The 26,850-nt window shown below is 42.3% G+C and overlaps 1 protein-coding gene across 2 annotated transcripts; it reads right to left on the bottom strand.

Moving 5' to 3' along the window:
• Positions 1 to 7,881: 7,881 nt before the first annotated feature.
• Positions 7,882 to 25,770, bottom strand: sin3aa (SIN3 transcription regulator family member Aa). Of its 2 annotated transcripts, none has more exons than XM_006782438.3 (21): positions 25,697 to 25,770; positions 19,881 to 20,097; positions 19,404 to 19,586; positions 18,897 to 19,003; positions 17,586 to 17,880; positions 17,226 to 17,474; positions 16,734 to 16,886; positions 16,391 to 16,546; positions 16,174 to 16,263; positions 15,671 to 15,789; positions 15,344 to 15,554; positions 14,655 to 14,771; positions 14,239 to 14,477; positions 13,744 to 13,927; positions 13,055 to 13,631; positions 12,304 to 12,473; positions 12,056 to 12,229; positions 10,974 to 11,066; positions 10,375 to 10,469; positions 10,032 to 10,224; positions 7,882 to 9,794 (listed from the first exon to the last, which is right to left on the bottom strand). In XM_006782438.3, the coding sequence occupies exons 1-21, from the start codon at positions 25,768 to 25,770 to the stop codon at positions 9,564 to 9,566; spliced, it is 3,927 nt and encodes a 1,308-aa protein (XP_006782501.2). In that variant the 3' UTR covers positions 7,882 to 9,563. The 2 variants fall into 2 exon arrangements, with proteins under 2 accessions (XP_006782501.2, XP_006782502.1); XM_006782439.3 differs by lacking the exon at positions 25,697 to 25,770 and adding an exon at positions 22,585 to 22,928.
• Positions 25,771 to 26,850: the final 1,080 nt, after the last annotated feature.

Raw genomic sequence — 26,850 nt, 5'->3', positions numbered from 1 at the left:
AGCTAACAACGTCAGCAGCTAACCTCTGTTACAGCAGCTAACAGAGGCTAACAGCACTCACCAATAGAAAAGTTAAGGATATCCTCAACAATTCACCTTAGTGTTACTATCATCAGACAAAAGCAACTTTCTTTGACTCATACTGGACTCCATTTACAAAATTTTACAGCTTCCTTCAGAGTAAATAGATGTGGACTGACAGCATACTCTTGTTACAGATGAATGGCAGCTAGAGTTGTCTGTCCTATAGTAGCCACGTTAGCTAGGATTATGGACTTGAATTGAGAGACATAAGAAAACAGAACTCAGTTTAATGCAATCTGCCATCTACTCACTCTATTAGTGAGATTTTCACACCACCAAGAGTTAGATTACACTACCATAATGAAAAACTCCCTTGCAGTTAAGTAGTACATTTTGCTTATACGGTCAAAAGGGAGTGTAGCCTACTGTACACTTACCCTAAATCTACTAAATTTAACTAACTACATAGTGACTTGATATTTGTTGCATTTCCTGCACAAAATAACCAGCAACAAGCTTGTTAATACCCCTCTGAGTGACTTGATGACTTTAGCTTTAGCTAAAAGCTAAAGGGGCTTTGAAGCTGTAGGACAGGGATCCTTCTTCTTCCTCTTCTCCCTCATAGAGTCTCTTCACCAATGGTGTCTGCCAGCCTTTAAGGAAACTTAAAGGCTGGCAGACACTTCTTATCAGCCTGGCACAAAATATGAATACTTAACTGTAACTTTGCATTCAACAATCATATCCAAAGAGGACCACCTGTGGCTCCATCATGCTGGCAAAATGCTAACTCAAGGTTTTAAAATAATGTCATGGCTGTCATAAACGGTCAATAGTTTTTTTTTTTCACAACCCTAACAACCACAAAGCTTTGTCTTATGGACACTTGTACTGCATCTTTAAAACACCAGTGAATAGGAAAGCTGTGTCCAAAGGTACAGCTTTGTAACATCATGACTCAGCTAATTATGATAGAACAACTCTCGATTTAACAGAAAACACACATTTGTGCTGTTTTATTCACCCCTGGCAGATGGTGCTGACTAGCCTTCCGCTTTGGTGGTGTAAAAGGGTGTAACATTCAGCACCTTAACTCACACGTATTGGATATGAACACTGAGGGAGGATAGAAAAGGTCAAGTTCAACCAAGTGCGTGCATGCCGGTGGTTGGGTGTGGGGTGCGGGCGGCGAAGGGAGGGGAGGGGTGCTGTCACATTAAATTACCTAGTGTGCTTTTGTGCCGCTGACATCCTCAGTGACTCTCATCTTGTGATATATTTAGTCACGCTTAAGTCTCAATAAATGGCTTTCTCAGCGACACGCATGTATTTCAGCACGAACTCGGTCGGCACAGAGAGGAGAGGACAGGAACAAAAATGATGACACCGATAATAAAGAAAACCATTTATATTTCTGCCACTTGACTAACAGTCTCGCCCAGAGGCGAGGACGAGATTGCACCGGTGCTGTGGTCTGTGGTAAATAATAAATCGCCTTTAATTTCTGGCTTTGTTTCCAAACTTTCTTGCAGGCATTAATTTTTTACCAGGAAACATTTGGAGAAGCTTTCGGAACTGTTTCGCATTTGGTTGCGTTCACAGTGTCTGTGTCACTTTGATGTTAGAGTAATTTGCATGGAAGCTTGTACCAATTTGACAAATCTTTCTTAAAGTTGCATTCAAGAACACTCAGATGATTGAGAGCTACTGCTAAGCAGGACTTTTTTTCTGTCTAGATCCAGTTTATTTCACAGCTTGCTTGTCACAGCACTAATGTTTACTATTTATCTCCATGGTTTGACAGGATATTTTTTTTGTAGCAGACACTTAAATTGAGCACTACCCAAAAGAGTAATGTAAATAAATTTAGCATTTCGTGGAGCACTGCCAGGATTGAACATCTATTTTGTTTATTCTGATGCAGTTTGATCCTCCAAAACTGTGACTGAACAGCAATTTTTTTTTTTAAAAAAAGAAAAGAAGTGCTAACCAAAGTGTTCCCCTGATTATTTTGGGCAGAGCATCAGTAATACAGCTGTTCCCTGGAATCCTGGCAACAGTCACAAGATTTAATGTTTTAATAGGATTCAAAACACATGTCCCATTGGAAATGTTTTCGAGATTCTTCTTGTGAGAGACAGACGATGCTGACAGTCATTAGAAAAATTATTCTGTCATAACGCCACCCTTTCAGTTGTACATCATCAACAATAAAACAAATATTTCTTACATCAAATGAAAGTGCAGTTCACTTCCAAAGAAAAAGATTCAAGAAGATTCCTGCAGTGAATTAGTTTGCACCACAAGCAGCCAAGTACTGCGTGGTACCTTTGGAGCTAAAAATGCAGAGAAAACTGCAGTTCCTCTGGTGGCCACTGGTCGTTTCTTGGTTTTATCAAATAGTTTCCATCACTGTGCTTTACTTTGGTTACAGTCCGCACTTTTATTAGTCTGTTACTTCGACTTATTTAGCAGATCCGTGGACTCAAACTGTTTTGTTGTAGCTTGCTAACCAGGGGTTGACAGCCATAGATAGTGACATAGCCACCGCCTGGACAGTGTTGGGAAGGTTACTTTTAAAATGTATTCCATTACAGGATACAGAATACATGCCCCAAAATGTATTCTGTAACGTATTCCGTTACGTTACTCAATGAGAGTAACGTATTCTGAATACTTTGGATTACTTAATATATTATTATGCTGTTTACAACTACATGAATGTACTATTGCTGTGATTTATTACTGTTACTGAAGGTCCGCGGCTCCGAACCGTAGTAAAGGGACCTCTGGCTAATATGGTGGGTTCTGTGTCAGGCTCGTAGCCGAAAACTAGCTTTACTTTGTTGTCTGGGTCAACTTGCTAGCGAGAGACGGAGAGAGGCGTTGAAAGCCTGCTCCAACGGAACTTATTGTTTTTGGAGGAAAACACGAAAATGGTGTACAGTCGAGTCTTAATAGCTTACTTACAACTGGGCTCGTCAGGCACTCTTCTTGGCTGCAGTGGCTATTATTATATTTACATGCTTCCAGCTCCTGTTTTTGCTAGATGACAGCTCGTACTTTTCCTCTTTCTCCCTCCCTCGCTCACAGACACATAACGGGTATGGCAGTCCATTCTCCCTGCAGCACGGACTACACTGCCTATGATGCTACATTCTTTAGAGCTATACCTGTAGCATTCTGCCAATTAGCTTAGCACAACAACAACAAAAAGGCCTCTCTCACCCAGGAAACACGCAGAGAGAGAGCGTCACCCTGTAACCATGGCAACCGTAACGCTGCCGCCTGGAACAACAGAACGTAGCTGTCAAACAAAACCCAAACAGGCCTGACCCGCCACAATATGAAACAGGGAAGTACCGCAGTGTAATCCATTTATTTCAACAAAGTAACTGTATTCTAAATACCACCCTTTTAAACGGTAACTGTAACGGAATACAGTTACTCATATTTTGTATTTTAAATACGTAACGGCGGTACATGTATTCCGTTACTCCCCAACACTGCGCCTGGATTATCCAACTTTCAGACACTTAGACTGATCAAAATTTATGAAAAGGACTTAATGTTTTGTTGAATATAAAGACAAATGAGTGAGCCCATAAATCTGATCAGGAAAGAACTTGGAAGCGTGACGGCCATTTTTTTTAGGATGTAGGATTTTGTAACTACAGGTGCTGCCTTTTGGTGGCTATTACAAAAATACAGTGACCTTCTTGGCTTCAGCACCTTTTCTTAAAAAAGAAAAAAAAGTTAAAACAACTTGTTGGGAGTTTGTCTGTTAAGCACAGGAGCTCGCAGCGGTTATGCAAGAGTGCCGGACTCGGCTAATCCTTTTATGGAGGAGAGAGGAGCCTGCAGGGTAGAGCTTTCTCATCATTGAGACAAATCAGCCTATTAAGCAGATGTCTCAGCTGTGCATCCGCCGCCATACACAAAAATCCTCTTGCATACACAACATCCACCCGCAAAGTCACACAGACATATGGTCTGTGTGAAAAAAGTGATGAGTGCTTTGTGTTATTAATAGCAGCTCTGATTCGCGCTTCTTATTCTTTGAATCTGCCAAGGCCTCAAACCTTATAACTCAATCCAAAAATACTTCACCTATAACAAAAAGGTTTGGATAATCTATCTGTATGCAGCAATACCACAGGTCTTGTACACAGGGAAAACCGCCATCATGGAGACTGTGCTCCACTAAAATGTTCCCTCTCGCTGAAAGAGTAAAAAAAAAAAGCATTTTTAGACAATTAAAAGCCTCTCCACATACAAAAGAGACAAGCAGAAACGTATGAGGTCACTCTGAGCGAGTTAATTGCTCTGCATTGTGAGCGCCAAGGCTGCCAAGCACAGAGCACAATACAATCTCTGTGGCTGTGATAATAGGTTTGCTCTCAAGTCAGAAGTTGTGGAAGCGCTCATATTAGAGAGCTGTTGAAAGTTCAGGAGTGTAGCACTATATGGAAGTAATCACGCAGAAGAGCTTGGGTGGGTGGGTGGGGGTGTCCATTCCCCCCTCAGCTGGTGCTGCCTTTGAGGATCTCATTGTTAGAGCTGTTAGTGGGAGGCATGGAGGGCTCTGTTGGCATGTGTCAGCCTCACTCCTTGTCAGGGCCTCAACGCTATGGCAGCAAAGTGGGTGAAAGCTGAGTGTGTTTGTGTGTGTGAGTCTGAGTGGAAATGTTGTGAAAGGATCTGAAAGGGTTAGGGTACATTAAGTTTGGGGAGAGGCTTCGGGGCATTTTCAGTGATTTCTGTACAGTATGTGAGACCACCCACAGAGGCCTTTTCACCTAGAAGAACTCAGTGACCCGTACCTGAACTCGTCCTGGGTCCTTTTGTTTCTACTGTTCCTTGCCGGCTGTAAAGACAAGTCCTGCCTGCTAAACTTCAGCACCCTTCAGGGGTGAGACCAATACAAGTTCTGGGTACTTTCATTGCTTGCGATTTTCCAAAAGGATGTGTCATCATATTTAAATATTAGCAGCCTCTCTGTGGTTGTGTAAAAATAAGCCAATCACATGGCAGCATGTAGAGATGTTCAAGATAACCTTAGCACCAGAATTGGAAAGAAAGGAGATTTAAGCTAATTGTTGGTGCGAGGCGAGCTACTCTTAAATATTCCAGAAGCTTCTGATCTCCTGGGATTTTCCCACACAACCATCTTTAGAGTTCACAGAGAAGGGTGAGAAAAAGAGCAAATGTCCAGTGAGCAGAAGTTCTGTGGGAAAAAAATGCCAGGCTGATGCCAGATGTCAGAGGAAAATGGCCAGACTCAGCTAACTACTCATCACAATCAAGGTATGCATGTGAGCAGGTGCTAGTGAAGCACATCGGGTTGATCAGATAACTCATATGACATAAAGGTAATGCAAGGCCAGGGTTTGAAGATCAGCATCTCTGAGCGCCTCTCAAAGCCTGAAGCAGATGGGCCGCAAAGTCACACCAGGCACAAAGGGGGTCAAACTTACTACTAGCAAGGAGTAACTAATGAAGTGACCAGTGTATACTTTTGCTGCACTCCCTCTAATCTATCATATGAGCTAACACCAAATTGGACATCCACGCAGGAGCAGCAAATATTTTTTATCCAGTCAGTGGATTTGTATTTAAATCCACTGATCTTAACATGTTGCATTTTAGGGTCTAACAGTTTCTTTTTTTGTATTCTTCAGAGTTCATTGGATACCCGGCAGCATTGTGTAAAATGAATTCTGCCAGGTGACAATAATAAATAATATAAAATAAAAATGGTCATTTGATCTCCATAACAAAGAAATAACAAAGTATTCCTGTTGCTATTTTCTGCTTCTTAAATTCCTGCTCCTCTCAATTTCATGGTAACCTGAATGTTTGGCTTTTTAAATTTCAATCACTTAGGATTCTGTGTAATATCAGTTTCCAAACAACTGAGTACACCAGTATGAATCTTGTCAAATACAGACCTCAATCTTGTGAGTTTATCGTTTAACCTAAAATGTCTTTTCTCAGTAAAAGTGAGGCTCAAAGTCTAACACCTACTTCCTACTACATCCATCCTGCAAATTAACACAACACAGATAAATCAAAAGACATAAAACTCGACTTCATCTGTGAGGCTGCATAATAATTGTCCTTGTATACTCAACACAAGTGACCCCGGGATGCTGGTGGACAGGGTGAGGTCTCCCTCTGCAGGATTTTAGGAGAACTGACAGTTTCATGATGGTATTCTTAAACTATCCCATTGTGCTAATAATCATGCTAATACATCCTTAGAAAGACATTGTTATCTTGGCAGATGCAATTTAAAACAGCTTTCTTGCTCACTGTATAAAAGCACGCTGAAAGTCTGTGGAGACCTTCAGCCCTATTAACATATCATTTTCCCAGCACTTCCCAGAAGAGCATGGCAGTGGATTATAAAGATTCAATTAGCTACACAGTGCGACCTGGATGGGATAATAGAAGGGTAAATTAGCCAGTTTAAAAATAATTTAATTATTATTAAGTTAATTTGTTGGCTAAAATCTAAAACAGCCTATTATGAGACAGTGAGCTTCTTAGCTGCTGGATCTTTCAAAGAATCAGAGCATGACTCCCACCTGATCCACTCAGAAGTACATTACAAATGAGCTGAACCCATCTTTAGTTTAAGGAAGCCATGCAATTTTTCCTTTTTTCTTCATACCATCAAAATTTGAACATTTTAAGCACTCACTGTACAGCCTGCCACATTTAATATACGTCATTTTTCCAGCATTTTCTAACCCTCAGAACTTTTGTACAGGAGACAGTCACATGGAAGTGGACACAATTCAAAACCAAAGCCTTGCTCTCAAAGCAAAACATTTCTTTAGCCAACTTTAAGCTTCAAAAAAAGAAAAACTTTAAAATGTGCATTGTGTGTAAATGTTAATACCATGTAGGATAGATGCCCTGTGAGAATAAGTCACAGCATTTGAAAGGTCTAACTTTTCAAGCTTACTTCAATATCAGGCTCATCACATGCAGGTCAGGTTTTAACACTTGAATTTAGCTTTTTGCCTAATGGAGAAACAATTATGTTTACATATTCTGGATAATAGTTTGGACATTTCAGTGTGATGAAAGAACATATTTAGAGACTTTTCTGTTTGAGGTGCACTCTGCACTCTGATAGCGTTAAGTTCTTCGTCCACATGTATTCTCTTTCATAACGGGTCAGGAATACGTAACTTAAAAGGTAAAACTTCTTCTGCCTTTTTAAGATGCTGTGCAAAAAAAGGTCAGCTGATCTTACATAAGAAGATCCTGCTTTAGTTAGTGGTGTTTAAAGTGCTTCATTGAAATAGACTGAAAAGTTCCTGCAGCACATTCAGCAGCTGCAACGATCCTGATTTACACGGTGTAGGTACAAAACCTGCGACAGCTTCTCCTCCTCCAACACCGAGCTGCCCTGGTTATCCCTCATAGGTCAGTAACAAAAGTTCAAATGTGTGTGAACATAAAGATCATATACGCATACAAACTAATGCAGATGGGCTGTATTTGATTAAGGCGAGCTTTGATTCCAGGCAGTGTTTATATAGAAATAAAAAACTCCAGAGCACTGAGGAGCAACTGGCTGACTTGATTTGTTCAGCCAACTCAAAGGCAAACTGGGGGAGTTTGTAATTTTTGCTGTAGAAATCATTCTTCTTGGTCTTTTTTGTTTTACTTCTTACGGTGCAATACAGGTGATAACGTATTCAGAGCACGGGCTGTAAAGAAGTACTGAATTTTATGAACTTCCATAATATTTCCCACCAATAAAACTGCAAACCAGAGACTGAAAGATGAGAGGAAAGTTTGGAAAAAAAATAAATCACTCAACACAATAAAGATCTCTGTAGGCTACAAATGTCATTTTTATTATTACTTTAAATAATGTCTAAATAAAGGGACTAAAGACATGCTCATGTGACTTCTTCCATTATCAAAAATATGGTGTGGGGTGATGTTTGCAGCAGAAATCTATCCAGGGAGGAAAGCGTGCATCACAATGTGAGACTGTGGCGGAGTCCACTGAACTTTAAAATGAGTCCCACCATCACCACGCACAGTGTCGGCTGTCAAAAATCGGGGGCAGTGATTTTATTGAAAACAAATGTGACACTCAGAAAAGAAAAGATGTTTTTGTTTCAAATAAATGGAAAGACCTGGATACATTTCTACTCCCCTCCCCCACCCCCCATGTTTAACTACAGAAATTAAAAAGCAAAAGACATAAAGGAACACACAAAGGGGGCAAAAACAGCTATTTTAGAATAGACTCCCTTTGGTAAAAACGGTAATAAATGGTCTTGCATTTATCTTTTTCATATACATACTAACTTTAGCCATTTATCACTAAAGTCCACAGTAAGCTTGGAAAGTATTACTAGCACAACAACACAGATCTGTCATAAAAAAGTCTGGAGACTATATACACAGTGTATTTACAACATGAGGGCATGAGCAAGATGTGCATGTGTGTGTTTGTGTGTTTGTATTTGAGTGTGTTAAAGCTGGTGTATTGGCGGAGGGCATCTTAAAAAGGTTGACTTCCAGGGCGGCGAGGATTGTGTGTGTTAATAGAACTATATATAATATATATACACAACACATACACTGGAATACATGTCAGTATCTGACATTCACGAGCTATACAATTTTACAGTCTGAGACCAAACAGTGTTGTGAGGCCCCTTCATTTTTTTTTCTTTTTTTAAAACATTAGATGTAACAGTGCTTTTTTTCTACGTTAACCCGACAACGCGGTTTGGAGCCCAGGCACCGTTTCTAATAGTGCTGCCATGTGTTTTGGAAAAGAAACTGTAACCCTCTTTCCATCTGCTTGATGAGACATGATTGTGATTTGGCCGTAACACAGGAATGTCTGAACCAGATCTCTCAGACTTTACTGAGCTCCCCCCAAACCTTCAATCTGGGGAACAAAATTTCTGAACAGTTTCCCCCTTTTTTTCTAAATAAGTGCACTTGTCCATCATATTGTTCTCAGTGAATACTACAGAATAACACTTTCATAAATAAATCCCTGTGTATTTGATTTTGATGGAACTCAATTACTTGGATGGCTTCAGACTGTCTAAGGCTGAATTGAAACTCAGCCGTGATAAAGTAAAAAAAGCACCACACTCTCTTTTCTTATGTCGCTAAGCTCTGTCGTAAAGGCTTGAGGAAGTTTGTGACGTGGCTCCGAGTGCTGGTAAGAGCTCAGGTCTGCGACTGGAACATGACCATTCCTAAGTTTTGGCACCGAAGGCCCTGGGGAAAAATAAATTTAAAAACAAACAAAAAAAATGGGCCCAGCTAAAAACGCTGGTTAAAAAAAAAAAAGAAAAAAAAAAAAAGATTTCAGTAATCCTGCCGCCCCGGTCTCAACACACACGGCAGCTAGCTTAATTGTGCTCCCATGTCCGCTTTAAAAACACATTGACGACCCTTCGTCTCTACCTCTATTCCTGTTTGATATCAGACCTAAACCCCCCAAAAGTCAGTCTGCTTCCGTTTGTCCTCGTGGGTCTGGCTGGCTACGGTGCCTTGCTAGGTGTGCTGTATTTCACACGGTACTTGTTGATGTTCATGAAGTGAAGGACCTCTGGGTTACGGGTGGTGCTGCAGGGCAGTAGGCCTTCACGTCCCTCGCCCATCAGCCACTTGTTGGTCTCGGCGCTCATGTCGCGGGTGACGTGCTCTTTGACCCACGCCTCCACCCAGGCCTGGAAGCGTTTGTGTAGTCGCGTGCTCACCCTCTCGTGTGACTGAGGAAAAACAAGACTGATGTCACGAAACAGATTTTCTACTCACTGAACACAGAAACCTTAAACTAAGCCTAAGCCTTCCGCCCTCACTGACATCTTACAGAGCCAAGACTTGAAACAGAATGAATGAGAGGTCAAAGGTCACTCACTTTCCTCCCTTATGATAAATACAGGAACGCTGTAACCAAGAAATATTTCTGGCATAACAGCTAAATAACAATACTAGCTGGTAAATACCTGGTGAGCTCGCAGCAGGGCAGTGCGTCGGTACATGTAATCCTCAGACTTAAAGACGTAGACCATCTTGTATGAGTTTAGTTTGAACATGCACTCCATTTTCTCCTTATCCAGCGATTTCTTGCCACCCTCGCAGGCCTCCTTGTCCAGCTGCTCTCGGCCCTTCTGGTACTTCCTGATCCGTCTCAGATTCCTGGTTTAGACAAACGTGATGAAAGTGACTCATGACATCGAGCAGGAATATGTCAGGACAAGTCAATTAGGGTTGCTGTAATCATAAGCCCCCTGTTTGAATTTTACAGGGTGTGGCCCATCAGAGAGCGATGAAATGTGGAAAACGCACCTGGGAAGAAAAACTGGCTTCTGAGCGAGGTGTTCCCTCAGCTCAGGAGTTGTGGAATCTGGGTTTAAGTAGCGTCCCACATAATCAGACCAACGCTGCAAACAGAAAACAAGTACAAAACCCAAGTTTAACACACACACATTATGATTGTGAAAACACGAGCACTGCGCCAGTATTACCACAGGTTTGGCAACAGGTTCTTACTAGTATTTCCACACACTGGTTATCTTGATTACAGGCATTTAAATGACTAGTTTAAGTGAACTGAACTGTGTGTAATAAAATGCCACATTTCAGCAGTGTGGGAATAAAAGAAGAGCTGCTACTGCCATACAAATACTGTTATCAGTGTGAGTATTTAAACAACATTTGTGCAGCATTGTTGCCATTTTACAGTTGATTAGACATCACAGAGCCTGTTTATTTAAAGGGGACCTATTAAACATATATACATCATTTATATAATAGCCATGTTTTGTTTTTTTTAAATCCTTAATGTGAAGAAAAAACCCCCAAAAGATTAGATGGATTATTGGCTTAAAAATAGTTCCTGATGCTAATGGACCTTGACACTCGAGATTTACCGTTGTTTCTCTTACCTCGGCCTCCATGGGCTCGTCTGAATTCTCTTCCTCTGTGTCGAGCAGCTCTACCGTGAGCTGCACTTGTCCTCGGTTTCTCAAAAACATCACCTGAGAAAGCAACAGGACGGACAGTTTAAGACACTTTTCAAACGAAAAATAAGGACTCTTATGTCAACACAGAGGGAACACCAACGATCCCCTTTAAACCAGCACTCTGTGACAGTGGAGAGAAACAAGAAGGCTAAGCAGCGAAGAGAAAGTAAGGAGAGAAAGGAACATAGTCAGAAAGAGATGGGCTGATCTGATATTTGGATTTCGGCTAAAAACTGGCAAGTAGTTGGACTCAGTGTAGTGACAACAGACCATAGTCTATGATATTCTCTATCCAAGAGTAAGAAATAATTTAATGTGTCAGATTAAAAAAAATATCCTGAGGGCTCAGATTACAGGAAATACTGTAACATTTCACTCTTTTATTCCAGTTTTTAGATTTACTGAGCTTCAGATTTTTGAACACATTATAAAAAGAGTGGAAATGGATGTGTTCAGTGGAAGTTTCCATCTCTCTTTCGTAACAAGTCAGTTTGCAGTCAAAGTAAACAGGATGAATGGGTTTTAGGTATTCAACTAAAGCCAGTTGGGTAATTTCTGTTTTTAACAAAATGGGATAAATATTTAATTAAAGTGAAGCTTTAATGAAAGTGAAGTTGAAAGTAAAGCAAAAAGCAAATCTGCTCGCTGGTGACAGGTGGCTTTAGCAGCTTTAGTCAATGGAAGCAATAAATGAGTGCAAATGGTGAGGGAAAGACTGAACGATACTGCTTGTGTTTTAAAATGTGGAGATCATTTATTGACAGTGAACGCACCCAAAATACATAAAAAAGGGAACTCTCCAGTTAGTAAAAGTAGGACGTTCTTCACAGCAACAAATTAAGTTTGACATCTGGGCTGTGCAGGAAATTAAAATTAAAATTACTTTTAAGTACCTCTTCTAAACTTTAAATGAGCTAATTTCCATATTTCCAAAGCTTTAGCAAAAGGTTTAATCTGCCGTCATGCCATGGCTAGGTTTGAGAGCGAGCGGTAACTTTATTTACCTTAAAGCAGTTCTCGTCAGACATGAGCTGCTCGGCTTTCCGCTGATAGATCGTCTCTGCGGAGCTCCTGGAGGACTGTGTGGACAAGCTTCCTCCAGTGGCTCCGCTGGTGCTCTCTGCCAGGTAGAGGTCTGTTACCTGGACGCAGATCTCATCACTCACAATGTGCTGGAGCTGAAGGAAAGAGAGTTAGTGACTGGCTGGTAAACAACTACAGCAGCTCTTTCCTTGAGAAAACAGGCCAATACCTGTCGGACGATGCTTTGGATGAGCTTGTCCATCGTGAATGCGATGTAAGCGTGAATGGTGAACATTTCCCTCAGAGAGTCCTCGTACTGAGATGCTTCCATGTTGCCATCCAGCAAATTCCGAACCATCTCCAAGAAAGCAGAGTAGTAATCTTCCACCTCGATGTCCACTGGAGAGAAGAAATATTTAATAAAAACAGATCACTAAGTGGAACAGCATGAGGGGAAAAAACATTTCCACTTTTTGTTACAAAAACTACTGGTGAGTTTTTCTCAATGTATCTACATGTTACTGACATTTCACTGTTCCTACAGTCACAGCACTGACTTTAACATTTTACATGTTATATTTAAAGCTCTTCATGGCCTAGAGATATACTGGAAATGCAGTCCCTGCAACCAGAGCACAGCCTGCAGACTGTTTCCACCTCAAGCTAAAAGAAGGTGACCGAGAGATGCAGTCGTGGTCTGACTTGCCTGATAAACGGCAACTTGTTTCGTCAGTATCTTCTCTCAAATCACTTTTAAAGACTTCACGCCAAACTCTTGATACGACACTTAGGTCTTGTCATGCGTCTTCCATTTTAAAACATTATGCCAAGTGTTCTAAGATGTTTTCGTTTAATCTGGTTTTATCGTGTTTGCGGTGCGTTTAAGCACTTTACGAAGATAGCATTGATAGGACCTTTACAAACAGACATGGTACAAAAGTAACACAAAATCGGGGTATATGGGGTATATTGTTACTCACTGGGCTCCTTCAGTCTTAGCTGGATGGCTGGATTGTCATTTTTCTCCTTCTTGAGCCCCAGGACTTCCCTCTCCCAGTCCCGCTCTCTGACCTCCTCTTCGATCTGCCGCTCCGCCTGCTCGTACAGCCGCAGCAGACGTGAGCAGAGTGTCTGGTGAAGCCGCAGGAAGACATACCAGTTGTTGTTGACGAGGAAGAGGTTGTAGGCATCGTCGCAGCCGCGCAGCTTCTGCGCTGCCGTGTTGCTGAACAGCAGCTTGGACTTTGAGGGACTCCCGCTGCCCGGGACACCGTTGTGCTTTTTAGAAGCTCCTTCCTCCAGTTCCATCTCCTCTTCCTCCTCCTCCTCCTCTACATCTGAAAGCTCGCCCCGCTGAGAAAACAGCATGTCAGGGATGAAGTGATAGATGATCTGTTTGATTTTGTATTTGTCCTCCTTCTGAATGCTGGTCTGCCGCTTCACATGGTGGATGATGAGGGCTGCTGCGTCCTCGAGGATTTGGCTGTCCTCGTAGGACAGTGTCAGGTGGGGGCCTGTGACTGGTGTGGTGGTCTCCTCAGAGCCCTGCTCCTGACGCTGCAGAGCAAAAAAACAAAACTTCAGTAAAATATTTTTTTCTAAAGCAGTGTATAGTAAACCTTTATGCTTGCCAAGTGCTGAAAATGATCACAGAAAGAAAGAAAATGACCTCATCATAGATGCTTTCGATTTCATTGAGCAAGGACTTCGATCGAAGCACTTTGGTGTCATTTTGCTTGAAGTTAATGCCTTGATGGTCGAGAGACTTAAGGTAATACTTCTCGTTCTGCTCCCTCCAGATCTTGTTGAAGCCTCGCTGGGCTTCCCGCCACTCTTCCTCTTTTGTCTTTAACCTGTTTGAAAAGAAAAGTAATGTAAGAACTCCAAATCTGAATGACAATTGAAACAACAATCTGCATCTTTCAGCGCGTGACACAGAGGGAGGTGCCAGATCATTCTGTTTCACTTAATCCATTTTTGGATTAACCACTCCAACATGATATTTCTGCTCCCTTCCTTGTGTGGATTACTGTGTTTATAAATTGTGGGCCAACTCACAGAATGGATTCATGTTATTTTAATCTTCTAACCTCCACAGAGACCAAGCAACTGTGAAGAGTTAAAGACATACAGTAAATGATTCGGGCCTTGATTCAAGCTGTACCTTTTCAAAACGATGGGGACAGAAACAGCAGGGTTTTTCTTCAAGCCGTCAATGATGTCGGGCGCTTTGTCTCCGTATATCCTCTGGATGGCCTTGCGGTGAATGACCTCTGAGGAGCCACCCAGCATGTTGTCCAAGCGGAACTTGGCCTGTTCCTCCGCGGACATGCGGGACAACTTCCGCTGCACCGTCTCCAAGACTCTGATGGTAGCCAGATTGGTCTCTAATACAACATCCAGCTGTTTGAGAACAAGAGAGATGTTTTCAGTATAGCCAGTCAGTCATTATTCCAATTTAACTTCAAAATTGGAAAATTTCTGGAAAGGCAAAATAGCATCTACCACAATGTTTTTCCCCCTTCATGGATATCATCTTTTTGTTGTCATCATTAACACAAGTTACACGTATTAGCTCACCTCAAAACGTTCATCTTCACACCTGTAGATGTGCTCCTCATACTGAGTCTTCTTGGAGCTGACAAAAGTGGAGTCTTCAGACCAAGAGGGGAAGGAGACCCAAGTGTCGTTTAAGACCTGGACACAGCGGGAAAAAACACAAAAATTAATACAGACGTCAACTCAAACTACATTCATGAGGATGAGGTTGACTGTTAGCATTAAGCAAAAACGGATCCAACAAACTACAAAAATATGAAATTAACTTTGTTTTTTGCGAATCCAATTTTTTCTATACAATCTTCCAATATCACTCTATAAAGTATTAAAAAGATTTTTTTCTTATTTTCTGACAGCGTGGCATATTATATTCATATACATTATATCTACCAAGGGAAGAATTTTCAGCTCAGGTACAAGTTATCCCTGTGAGCCTAAAGGTTAAACTCAATGAGAGCAGAAAAGCTAAATAAGGGCTCTAATGCACACAGCTCAGGCTGTGAGTACAGAAGCCCCTCCCCTTCCTACTGTACAAATCCTGTTTGCAAGTGCGAACCAATCAACCAGGAAGAAATGACAAGTGAGTTTCAACAGCTACTTTCAGAAATGATAAACAAGATAAATCTAAATCAAAGCAGAAAAAAGGACAACTGCTGTTAAAGAACAACACAGTAGCTTTATGAGCGCCTGGATGTCCGCTCCTCTCTCACCTCTTTACAAAGTGGAGTTCTGCCTGTACACTTGGGCTGCTGGTAGCTTTTAGGCAGGGCTCTGTAACTGGAGCCTAGTCTCTTACAGGAAGCATAATCAATCTCCATGGCGATGCCCTCGGTAGCCCGCTCCTTGGGGTATGTTTCAATGTGGGACATTTCACGATACCCCAGGAAGTTTTTGAACCAGTTGAATAGCTCAGGGAATTTTCTGTTTAACAGAAAGATATAAAAAAAACAAAAAAAACAAAACAACCAAAAAATAAAATAAATAAATCTATCAAATTTACTGCAAAAGTTTTATTTTACGTGATCCGAGTTACTCACCCTAAAAACGGCAGCACCAGCTGCACCAGTTCAGCTCTGGAAATCACCTCCTGGTTAAAGATGACCAGACATCGCAAGAAGTTGTCGTAGGCCTCTGCACTTCGCAAGGCTTTGCGCACCTAAAATATAAAAATCTGCTGAAGTCTTGTGGCATAGGTCAAGTTTTTGAGAACAACAAGAACCACCAACACAAAGCCTGTGTTCTTCGGATAAACTAGCAAATAAAGTTAAGTTGCTCTGTGATTATGTTACACATTGTTTGGACAGGAGTGCAGAGGGGGAATAGTGCATATATTGGAACAAAGGCCGGAGAATATGGAGCTAACATGCAGGAGGAAAAGAGGAAGAATATAGAGAAGATTCATGGATGTAGTGAAGGAGGACATGCAGTGGGTTCGTGTGACAAAAGAGGAAGCTAGGGACAGGGTGGGATGGAGGAAGACGATCCACTTTTTAATTCCCCTTTCCTCTTATTCAAACTAAAAAACAAAATATAAACTCACCTTCTCAAAGAACAGAGATTCTGTGCCGACTCCATGCTTGCTGGCCTCTGCCACTGAGGAATCTTTCAAGTTCAGTAACTTCGGCTTCTTCTGCAGCATTCCCAAAACGACATTCAAGACACAGGTTCAATAATTTAAAAACCAAAACTTTCAAACACTTCACATAAAACATGGAAATAAAACCAAATTGGGCTTAGCAGTATGAGACTGCATGTACCTTGATAGGGGGCGTGGCCCCTGGCGTGGGATGGCGACGGATCTGGCAGCCGTTCTGATTGGGCCTCTGTTTGTTGTTGAGCTGAAGCTTTTTGGCAGTGCCACCGTGGTCGTTTCGTACAGACTCGGCCTTCTCAGCAGTGGTCTTATTTAATAGCTATGACGAATACAAAACACAGATTAAGACACGAGCGCATCAACATGACAGATCACAGACTATGGGGGGAACATTATTCTGAGAGGCTGATTTTAATGAATAAACATTACCTTTGTGTTTAAGGTGTCTCTAATAAATCTGAACTCATGAGTAGAATATGGTACATTAAATATATGGATTTTCTCACCACTGAACTGTTGGCATCAGGGAGAAACTGCCCAAACTCAGAGAGTAGATCCTCCTGATTCTTGAAGAGCCTGGCCACCTGAGCATAAACCTCCTGTTCAGTCAGAGCTGGTGTGTAGTTTCCTCCAGCCTCCTTCGCATTACGCTGCTCCTTCTGTGGGTGGAGGAACACAAACAAATTGAGTGATTAAAAGTCACTCTACTGGGCTTTTTTAATATTTTTCCTGTCATATATCTCATTACATGAATTGTGGCCGCTTCTGTGTACTCCATAGTAGAAGCCAGGCTAAATGACCAAGAGCAGCACTAACAAAAAACAGTAGCTTTTCCATACATTTTGACATTGCATGCAGGAACAGTACAGAGCTACAGCAAAAACAGTTGGAAATCAGCATAAAAGGTCCTCTTTAAAAGCTAATTTTAATGTAAATTCAAAATTTAAGCTCAGAAACACTTTAGAACTTCACTTTGGCTTTCATTTTGAGACACTGGCCTGGTAAGTATGGAGGATCTCCAGGAAGGCTTTGTAAATGTCAGGCTGGCCCTGGAAGCGGTTTTTGATCTTGTTGACGTAGTTGATGGCATGGTTGAATTCCACTGGCTGGTTGTTCTGCATGGGTGGGCCGGTGGGGGTCCCGCTGAGTGGTGGATGGAGCTGCATAGGTGGCGAGCGGGGAGAGGTGTAGGCAGGGATGGACGGATTGCTCTGGCTGCTTGGTGTTAACGCCTGGGGCTGAGGAGGCTGAAACAGGAAAGATTTTAAGTGTACTGAAACACATGCTTCACAGTAAAAATAAAAAAATGAAAACCCCACACAATATTCAGTTTCTACTCCACCACATTTTATTCTCACCTTGCTGGTCTTGGCAGGCGTGGGCTGTGTTAGAAGGGGCGGAGCAGTGGTGGTTGCAGAAGAGGGAAGCGGAGGCGGAGGTTGGGGAGCAGCTCCCGATATGGGGATGTTCTGGACTGAAATGCCATGTGGGGTGATGTGGTGGATCTGACCCGGTGTTGTCACATTGACTAGGTCATTGGTCTGGACCTCGATCTTGTAGCCCGGAGGCAAGAAAGTGTTGAAGCCCATGATGAGGTCAGGGTGACCTTTGAAGAGTTGTGACACTCTGCTGATCACTCCGGGAGTGTCAATACTGGAAACGCAAAAGCAGAAAGAATTTGAAAATTCAGTTATACCTGGGGAGATATCGAGTACATTTAAAACCTGGCAACATCTGAGGCATCAAGAGCAGTGTGTACTCTTAGGACTTTAAATTAAACCATATAAATGCATCTCTGTAGGTGCTAACTGTACAAGACTTGTTGCTTGTGGAAAAAATGCCAGCTCGTTTTATGTTGAAGGGGGAAAAGTAAAATAAACGACTGGTCAAAAACGTTTAATGTCTAGGTCCACGTTAGTGCCACGAATCATTTCGTCTACACAACATTTTATTGTTGTTGTTTACTTCGCTACGCGGCGGCCGCAGCGGCTGGCGAAAGTGCCAACCTAGCATGAAACAAGCTAACTCGAACAAAACTAAGCTATCTTAAGCTAAGCTATGCTAAGCAGCAGACTCGGAGGTACTTCACCCCTGAAATACCATTACCTTCTGTTTGTATGTTTGCAAAAGTGTTTGTTGCTTTTCTTCTACTTAACTGCAAACCGTGTCCAAACTCAAGTGACATGACTGAAAAGATCCGCTGACGCTTATTCTAGTTCGCTCAGGAACTTTTCCTCTCAATTTGTTCGCTCAGAGACGCAGTTTAGAAGCGAGAATGTCGCTGCTGTTGTTTAACACGTGTCGCGAAGCTTTTTATTGCAATTGTGCTCAATTGTGCTAATATAAGGCGTCGTCCTCAGCTCGTTAAAAAATATTATCATAATTTCACTCCAGTGCGACCGTCCGTGAGGTTATTGGATTCAGTATGGAGCCGCTACCATTCACGATGAACCGAAAAAAACTAATGTAAATAAATTAGATAAATAACCCCAATACTTTTTCCCACTGTGTTTAACTGCTCACTTTAATTGTACGCTAATACGATTCAAGCAAAAACCTGCATTGAATATTCGTCTGCTCCTGTAGGTAACACGATCAAATTTAAAATTTGCGCTAGAAAGTCGGTCAACTTTTAAGGGATCAATCTTTAATCAAAACCGTGGCCTCACCTTTGGGATTTGAACTCTTTCATTATGTCTAAAAAGTCGTTGTAGACCTGTGGCTGGTTGCCAAACTGCAGCTTCACTTGATCCAAGTAAGACAAAGCGTCTTCCACCTTAGGGAGAGAGAGAGAGAGAGGGAGAGAGGAAAGTCAGCTTTATGTGCCATGGTTTTTTTTCCAAAACACTGGTACCTGCATCCGCTATAAACTGAACTGAATTTCACAACTGATGTGTGATCTGCCTAAAAAGGGCAGATTTTCTCTACTACCACACATTTTAAATGTTTCAGTCTAAGGCATAATGAACCATCACTATGAATGGATCTTATTTGTTTTTACCATCACAGTGCAAATAAATAAAAGCTGTGTTTAAACTACCAAAAAACAACAAACTAAAAAACAAATGACTTAAAAATAAACTCATTTCCAGAGAAGTTCTAATAATGTAGCTTTGTTAATTTCCCCAAACCTCTTTAGCATTTTCAACTGTAAAAGTAAAATTAGATTTACAGACCTTGAGTCTCTGGAACTGCTGCTGGCCCTGTGCAGAGGCCTGAGGAGCAACTGTATGGGTGTGCCCTGACATCACCGAGGGCCCGTGGGACTGCACTGCCGGGCTGTGGTGGTGGGAGCCCCCATGGACAGCTGGGCTTGGAGTGTGCCCATGCCCGCCACTGTTCTGGGCCACTGTGGGAACCTGGGAAATCAGAGAGGTTTTATTAAAAGTATAGCAAATAGTACCATGTGAAAGTGACACATAGTGCCTTAAAATTAGACTGAGTTTTATTTAGGTAGTGCCAAATCACAACAACAGTCCCCTCAAGGCGATATAAACTGAGACACATAGACAGAATGTGCACAGCTGACAGGTGGGGAAGCCTGGAGCATGAGTTGTGAGTGCTTAGTAAAGAAAAGTTGCTATGTCCTCACTAAATGATAACTCTTCAAACAAAACGATCAAATAAATCTTGAGTGGGCCAACACGGTGTACCTGATATCCTTGTGGGACGGAGTACTGGACGCCTGCTGTGGGCTGCATGTTGTCAGACACGGCCTCGTACACAGCCGGAGCTGGAGCAGGGGCCAGGACACGATGCTGGAAAGCCTCCGCGTTGCCACCGAGGCGCCGCTGCGGGGACGCAAAAACCGTTTCCGGATCCTCCCCACGCCGCTTCATTATGTACGCATACTCGGGAGAGCTGCGAGATCTGTAAATACACAGCAACATATGGAGCCCATTTTAAACTGGCAGACCTCTGAGAAGTTATCTCAATCTATTACACCAAACTCACAATTTCATTCAAGAATTTGTGGGAATATATATTTTTTTGCTTGTACTGTGAATTTATAGACAAACAAACACACACACAGTGAACCACTTTTCTTGTTTGGCTGTGGCAGAAAATGATTGCATAACCATCTTCACAGTACGCAGATTTATTGAAACGTCTGATGCTTTCAGCACCAAAAAGAAGCCTCTACGTTTATCAAGGTCAATAAAATGTGACCATATTGATTCATTAACATGTGATTTGACTACTTTAACAGCATTTTTTTCTCATTAGAAACTATATCCAACTTTTATGCATGAATATGGAGCTTCCTGAACAGCTGTTCGGCCATGTGCACGTTTGGAGAATTCAAGAAAAGCTGGCAGGCAAAGGTGAACTACACACAGGATACAGCACCTGGGAGTCTTGAGTCCCCACTTCTTCTTTCTTTCTTTTTTTTTTTTTTGGGGGGGGGGGGGGGGGGGTCTTTTTGTTGTTTTGCATTGTGCACTTCTGCACCAGTGTTATCTGTACCCTCCCTCTTGCCCGCCGCAGCAAGAATGCCACAAAGTTACGTTTACTGCAGTTCCCATGTGAGGACGGGGCACATATTTTGTATTTAGTGAAGTTTCTATTTTGATTTTATTATGTGTGGGGGAAGCCTGGTTACTGATGTATGAATTTCCTTCTGATTAATAAAATTATAGAAGTTTTTTTTTCTTAAGTTAGTTTTACAATTATTCCTGTCCATATTTAGATTAAAAACATAACACATTTTAGCCAGTATTTTTCAAAGGGAAGAAGACAACTGTACAGGAGTATGGTAAAAATTAAAAAATGGTGTTTACCACTCCAGCAGTGCACATAAAAAACTGGCTAAAACAAGGACTTTAATCACAAATAATGTAGCGGATGAAGCTACAAAATGTGTGTACCATAATAATTTAATCATGGGTAATTCACTACTTTCTAATATTGCTCCGTGTACTTGCACTTTATTTAAGTACTTGCATGTTTTGCTGCTTTCAGCTTCTACTTTAGTGTATTTTGGATGGAAATACTAAACTTTAATTTTCGTCAGAGTTCTAGTTTCTTATTTTCTCATTATTTTGCAGTTTTCAAATGTATACATAATATACACAGGTAGCATTAGCTGTAATAATACGGCAGAATACAGGCAATTAAATCAGCTGCTACATTAAAGTAATAGCCACGTTAATGACTCGATGAATATGATTTAATTATACCCCCCCCCCCTCCCCTCCCTCAGCTACACGCAGGCGTTACTGATACACGTTTGGTTGAGCCAAAGTGTATTGTGTATTTTTCTGTATTTCTGGCTACGCCGCTGACAAAAATACATTTCTACGAGAACTTGTGGCTTGTCGCGGATCCCCTCTGCCTTGTCTTATCTGTCCCGTGTCTCTACGTGCTACATGGATGACAACGTTAGCATGAACTGAATGTACGACTCGCGCTCCGAGCAGCCAATGAGACACGCAGCCTACGTCACTGACAAACAGGTGCTGTGGGAACGTGGAAGTCGGTCTGCCATTCACAACTTCCTCAAGACGATGGCAACTCTCGGGCACTCGAAGGAATGGCGTACTTAAAAAAAGATAAAAGCGCTAAAGTCAGGCAGCTAATAAAATTCTACACGCGCGTGTCGAGCAAAAGTAACACAATGATAAACACGAGTGCTCGTGCGCTGCTGCTTCTGACGCTTCCTCTCTGCTCCCACCAGCAGCTGAGTTCCACCGTGCCAGCAAACGAGTCGTTCCGCACGGCCAAAGAAAGCCAGCCTGTGGTATTTACAGACAGAAGCGCAGTGTAGTAACGTTACAGTCCTCCAATATGAAAACGCGGTTGTGTCTATTACACGGTAACAGCCCCACAACCGCGGTTCTCCCGTCCCGTTTACAGGCCTTTACAAGCAGCGACCTCGAGTTACGCTTTCCCCACGCCCGCCATTTAGAGCGTGGCGCAGGAGTTCAGCGCGTTTACGCTCCATTTTCCAGCAGGTAAGAGCCAAGAGCAACTCGTACGCAAGGCACCCTGCTGAACGGTCAGGCTAAAATAAATGTATACTGTTTATTTTAATTAACTTTGCTGGGAACTTGTTCTGTCGACGGGAGTTGTTTGCTGTCTGCTAGCAGCTAGCTAATGTAAACAACATGAGTAGCCTGACACCGATCGCTGTCCGGGGCTAGGAGAAGGAAGCACATGCAGCTAAGCCATTAGCGATCTGGTGGGCTCTCGCTGAAACGGCGAATATTTGCTAACGATTTGCCACACTGATGGCTTTAGATCGACTTATGAGTGAACGGCATACAAAGAAGCATCGATCATCTACGTGATCTTGTTAAAACGTCTTCTGACCGGAGGGAGTTAGCTTGCCAACACTAGCTTGCTGAATGAACTCACCCCTCTCTCCCAAATAGCAAGCAGAAGTTCGGTGGTGATGGTACGATAATCCGTTCGCTTGTGGTGAAAGGCTACACCACTGACTGGAGAAGACAGAAACTCGGTGTATCTGCAAAAAGCAATTAATCTATGGCGTATTACTTGAAATAAACAATTCAAGCTACAAAGTGAGAATCTCCCCTACAAACGAAAACAATCTCCGTTCGGTTAGCTGGGGTGGGCGGGGCTTTCACCCTGGAGTGAAAAGCGGTCCTCCTTTTAGGAGCTATTGGTCAGCCTGTTCGAAGAACCCGGACAAGGGCGGGGCGACGAGTTTGGTTGTGAAATTGAACTGTCAATCAAAGATTTCTCGAGCAGTTACCAAGCACACCCTTTTGACTTGAAGCGCGATAATGCCAGCACAGAGCGGAGAGGCTCAGCTGCAGTATAAATGGGGAAAGCATAATAGCACCATGTTTAGAGACGAACGTAGAAAGCACAGCCCGTCCATTATTAAAGTATAACACGGTAACGGAGGTGTTAGATAAGGCGCCACATGAGTTTCATCAAGAGGAATAAGCATGTTACTGACCAGGGAAAAGTTTAAAGAGCATTTGAGAGTTTTTTTTTTTTATCTTGCTTTGAAGATGAATTTGAACATTAATATACAGACGGCAGTTACTGGGTTTTAAATAGCATCCACTGGTGATGTCAAACATAAGACCTGGAGGCCAGAATTGGCCCAGCCAAGACTCCAATCCTGCCCACTGGCCAGCTTTGAGAAGGAATGCATAGATTTTGAACTTTTAACTGTATTTTCATACGTTTTACAGGTTTTCCAACTATACCCATCACCTCCAGTTCCATTACTACTAAGCTAAAGTAATTAACTAATAGATAAACAGTTATATTACAGAAAAGTTCCCGTTTCTCCACTATGTACTGTAACAATTCTGTTTTGTTTTTTTGGATTCTGTTACATTGAGTCCATGGGGGTACAAGTACATTTTCTGTAAATTCATGAAAACATATTTTATAATTACAGGACAGTCTGGTCAAGGAATTGGCAGAACCTTTTCTGTATTTTATGTAAAAAATGTTTTTACTCATCCCACCCACTTATGATCAAAGTGTACAGTATGTTGTCTTCAGTGTAAAATGTGATTGACACCACTGGTTTAAATTGTAAGTCTTGTTCTTTTAACCTCATAACAACAGCGACACATCCACATATATTCCATGTCATTTACTGCACAACTGATGGATGTTCAATAAATAATAACTACTTAATAAATAAAGCACAAGTGTGATTATTGATATTTCTTTGTTTTTTGACTCAATGGACATAGTCACGGAATGATTGGTGCTCTATGGTATGGCTCTTCTAAGATGAAGTTTAATTGAAGTTTAGTTCACAGCACACACAAGGCATCAGCATCACATCATACCACATTGCAGCTTTTCTACATGCAAGATAATCTGCAGAATTTTAATGCAAAATATAATGTTTAGATGCAGGGTTCCTTTGGCGGTATTGTGTAAGAGTAGATTTACAGTTCAACTTCCCACAAAAAATGTTTCAAGGGGTTGTTTTACAAAAAATAAAAAGTTAGGACTTTTCTGCTGCAGCGGCTGCCATTGTCCAGCAACTATGCATTTAAAATGCTGTGATGGTTGGAGCTACCATAATATAAACATAAATAAATAAATATTTGGAATTTTCGGTCTTTCTGGTTTCTATTTTAAATTAGTTTTTGCATCTATGTATTAATTCTTTTTTTCTGCCCTGCTGTTTGCAATACTGCATTTTCCCTATTAACGTTCATTAAGTAATCTATCCATCCACCCAATCTTGAAAAACAATTAACTACTTCCTGGAGTTTTGAGGCACGTGACTTTTGTGGGCGGGCTATGCCATTAAGGCTTGTGTCCCTCCCACAGTAAGGGGGCGGGGAAGTGTGTGTGTGTGTGTGTGTGTGTGGGGGGGGGGGGGGGGGGGGGGCACTGCAGCCAATCGCTGCACGGATCCCGCATTACAAATCCCCTAAAAAGGTGGAACTTCCGAAATAAACCCTCGCCCACGACAGGCGGAGCTGCAACAGCAGCCCGGGATTCCTCCCTCCAGCCCAGGCAGAGGATTCAGCTGCGACCGTCGGCTGCAGCACACACATACACACGCACAGCTTCACTATCCCGAGTTGGTTTCCTCCCCCCCCCCCGTTATAATTACACCCATCTCCACGAACGCTCCAAGCCGAACACAGACGAACAAAAAGCGTGACATTAAAGTGCTCCCCTTTAAGTTCCCATCTGGATGAAACGCGGAGACAGCCCCAGCACCGAGGCGCACAGCTAGCAGGACCAGCCAGCCCCTCTGCACCGCGCACTCGCTCGGTCGACGCTGGCTGCGGAGTCCACAAACAAAAGGGTTCGCGGCACTAAAACACTCACTCACCGCTCACTCGCGGTTTGTTTTACGCGAGTACCGGTGGACTGGGAGATTCAGTGGGGCCTCGGCGGGCAGCACGGCGGCTTTTATGGACAGAAAGAGCCGATCCGGTCGTCCTTACTAAACAATGCCAAAGTCAAACGAAACGAGAACTACGGCGGAGCTGTGTGGCAATACCGGAGCCACGCCATTCTCCGCTTCCCCCCCTCTCCCTCTCTCGGGTCCGGCAGACGGGACCACCGCGCGTATTGCAGCTCTTTGTTTACTTCACTAGTCGGGAGTAAAAATGTCTAACCTGTCTCACCACAACAACTACACCCCCTCCCCTCCTTCCCCCTGCCGATCCATTACACGCTCACACAACGCTGCAGACAAAAATGCTTCGACTCGCAGACAGAGGGGATGCCTCAGATGGTGTCCACACAGCCCCGGGAGGCTGTTTACTGGCCGACATAATGCCATCCCGCACATTTAAGCAGCCAACACCTTATGAAGCTGGCTATTCTGCTGCCGTTTACTCTCGAAACAAGAGCCTCGCAATTCATTTACGCGCACAAAATATTAAGAATGTTAAAAAAAAGCCACCACTGACACCAGACCGCCCTCAGATCCTTCGCAACAATCACACGCATCGTAACGCAGCGACACTCTTGATATTATTTAGTTTAAGCAGCCGTTACATACCCAGTAAAAAGACTCCTTACTCCGGATTCGTGTTTGTAACAAAATAGTTGGACACGCCCCCTCTCCACTGGCATTGGCGCAAACTGGAAGACACGTCACTCTGCGTTTGAATATGACCCGCTAAAAACCGAGGTAGCAGCGCAGGGAAACAGCCTCTTCTCCAGCACGCACAAAACCTACAGTTCCGATACTGGTGGAGGATTACCGAGGGCGGCGGTTGGGGTGTCAAGCTCATTTTACACCGCGGGCCACACGAAGCTCTACCAGTGAAAGTCGGCTTTCTGTCAGTGTGAAGAACTGGACTTAATCACGGAGATATTTGAAGGAAGGAGAAAGAAATGCAGTGTCAACAATGCTCCTCTGGATTTCTGTATGATAAAGAAATGCTGCTTAAACTGTAAGAAATAAATGTGTGAAATTACTAAACAGTTCTGTAATTAAGCTTATTGCGCAGACTGTTCTGTAATTATAAAGGAAAAAATATTTTTTGTTTTAATACTGTCTACAATCACAATGCCTTTGTAGATAGTGAAAACAGCAACCCTCCTCTTATTTAATTTTCTGGTTATGGGGGAGCTCTTTATCAACAGGAAAGCTGTAACGCTTGTGAAAATACAGTTAAAACTCTCAAATTTATGTCCTCCTTCACATTTTCCAAAGTCGTCCTGACTAATCCTGCATTAGTTATTTCTGCACTTTGTAAGCCCCGTATCAATGCTATATAAATAAAGAGATCATATTGTCTCTACGATTGTATTTGTGGCAAGAAGCTACGTTTTTTAAAAGCTATGTTTGCTATTAGTTATTACCAATAAATGCGCAGGGAGAAAATCTGGGTCACTCTGAGGGATCGTTGCTATTTTTGGATAAAAAAAACAACAACTGATAAAATAACTGTGTTCAATTGGGTAAAGATTTGGTCACTGCTTAATTCACATGATTTTTCATATAGACTTAATAGACAGTTTTTTTTAGATACACTTGTTGAGAAACTGGACATGGTCAAGTTCAAACTGACATAATGGGGAAGAGAAGTGATTTAAGTGACTTTGGACGTGTCATGGATGGGCTGGTCCCAGTATTTTAGAGACTGCGGATCTTCTGGGATTTTCTCCATACACATACTAGCAAAGTGTAACTTTATGAGCTTCTTC

Source organism: Neolamprologus brichardi, chromosome 7, assembly GCF_056152115.1.
Source record: "Neolamprologus brichardi isolate AB-2024 chromosome 7, ASM5615211v1, whole genome shotgun sequence".
NCBI classification, from domain to species: Eukaryota; Metazoa; Chordata; class Actinopteri; order Cichliformes; family Cichlidae; genus Neolamprologus; species Neolamprologus brichardi.
This window is presented reverse-complemented; position numbering and strand designations above follow the sequence as displayed.

Coding starts and splice junctions, on each gene's coding strand:
- sin3aa (XM_006782438.3), bottom strand. CDS start 25,770: ATGCCAGTGGAGAGGGGGCGTGTCCAACTATTTTGTTACAAACACGAA. Junction 13,632..13,743: donor TCGAAAGCATCTATGATGAG/GTCATTTTCTTT, acceptor TTTGCTCTGCAG/CGTCAGGAGCAGGGCTCTGA. Junction 11,067..12,055: donor CTGACGAGAACTGCTTTAAG/GTAAATAAAGTT, acceptor TTGCTTTCTCAG/GTGATGTTTTTGAGAAACCG.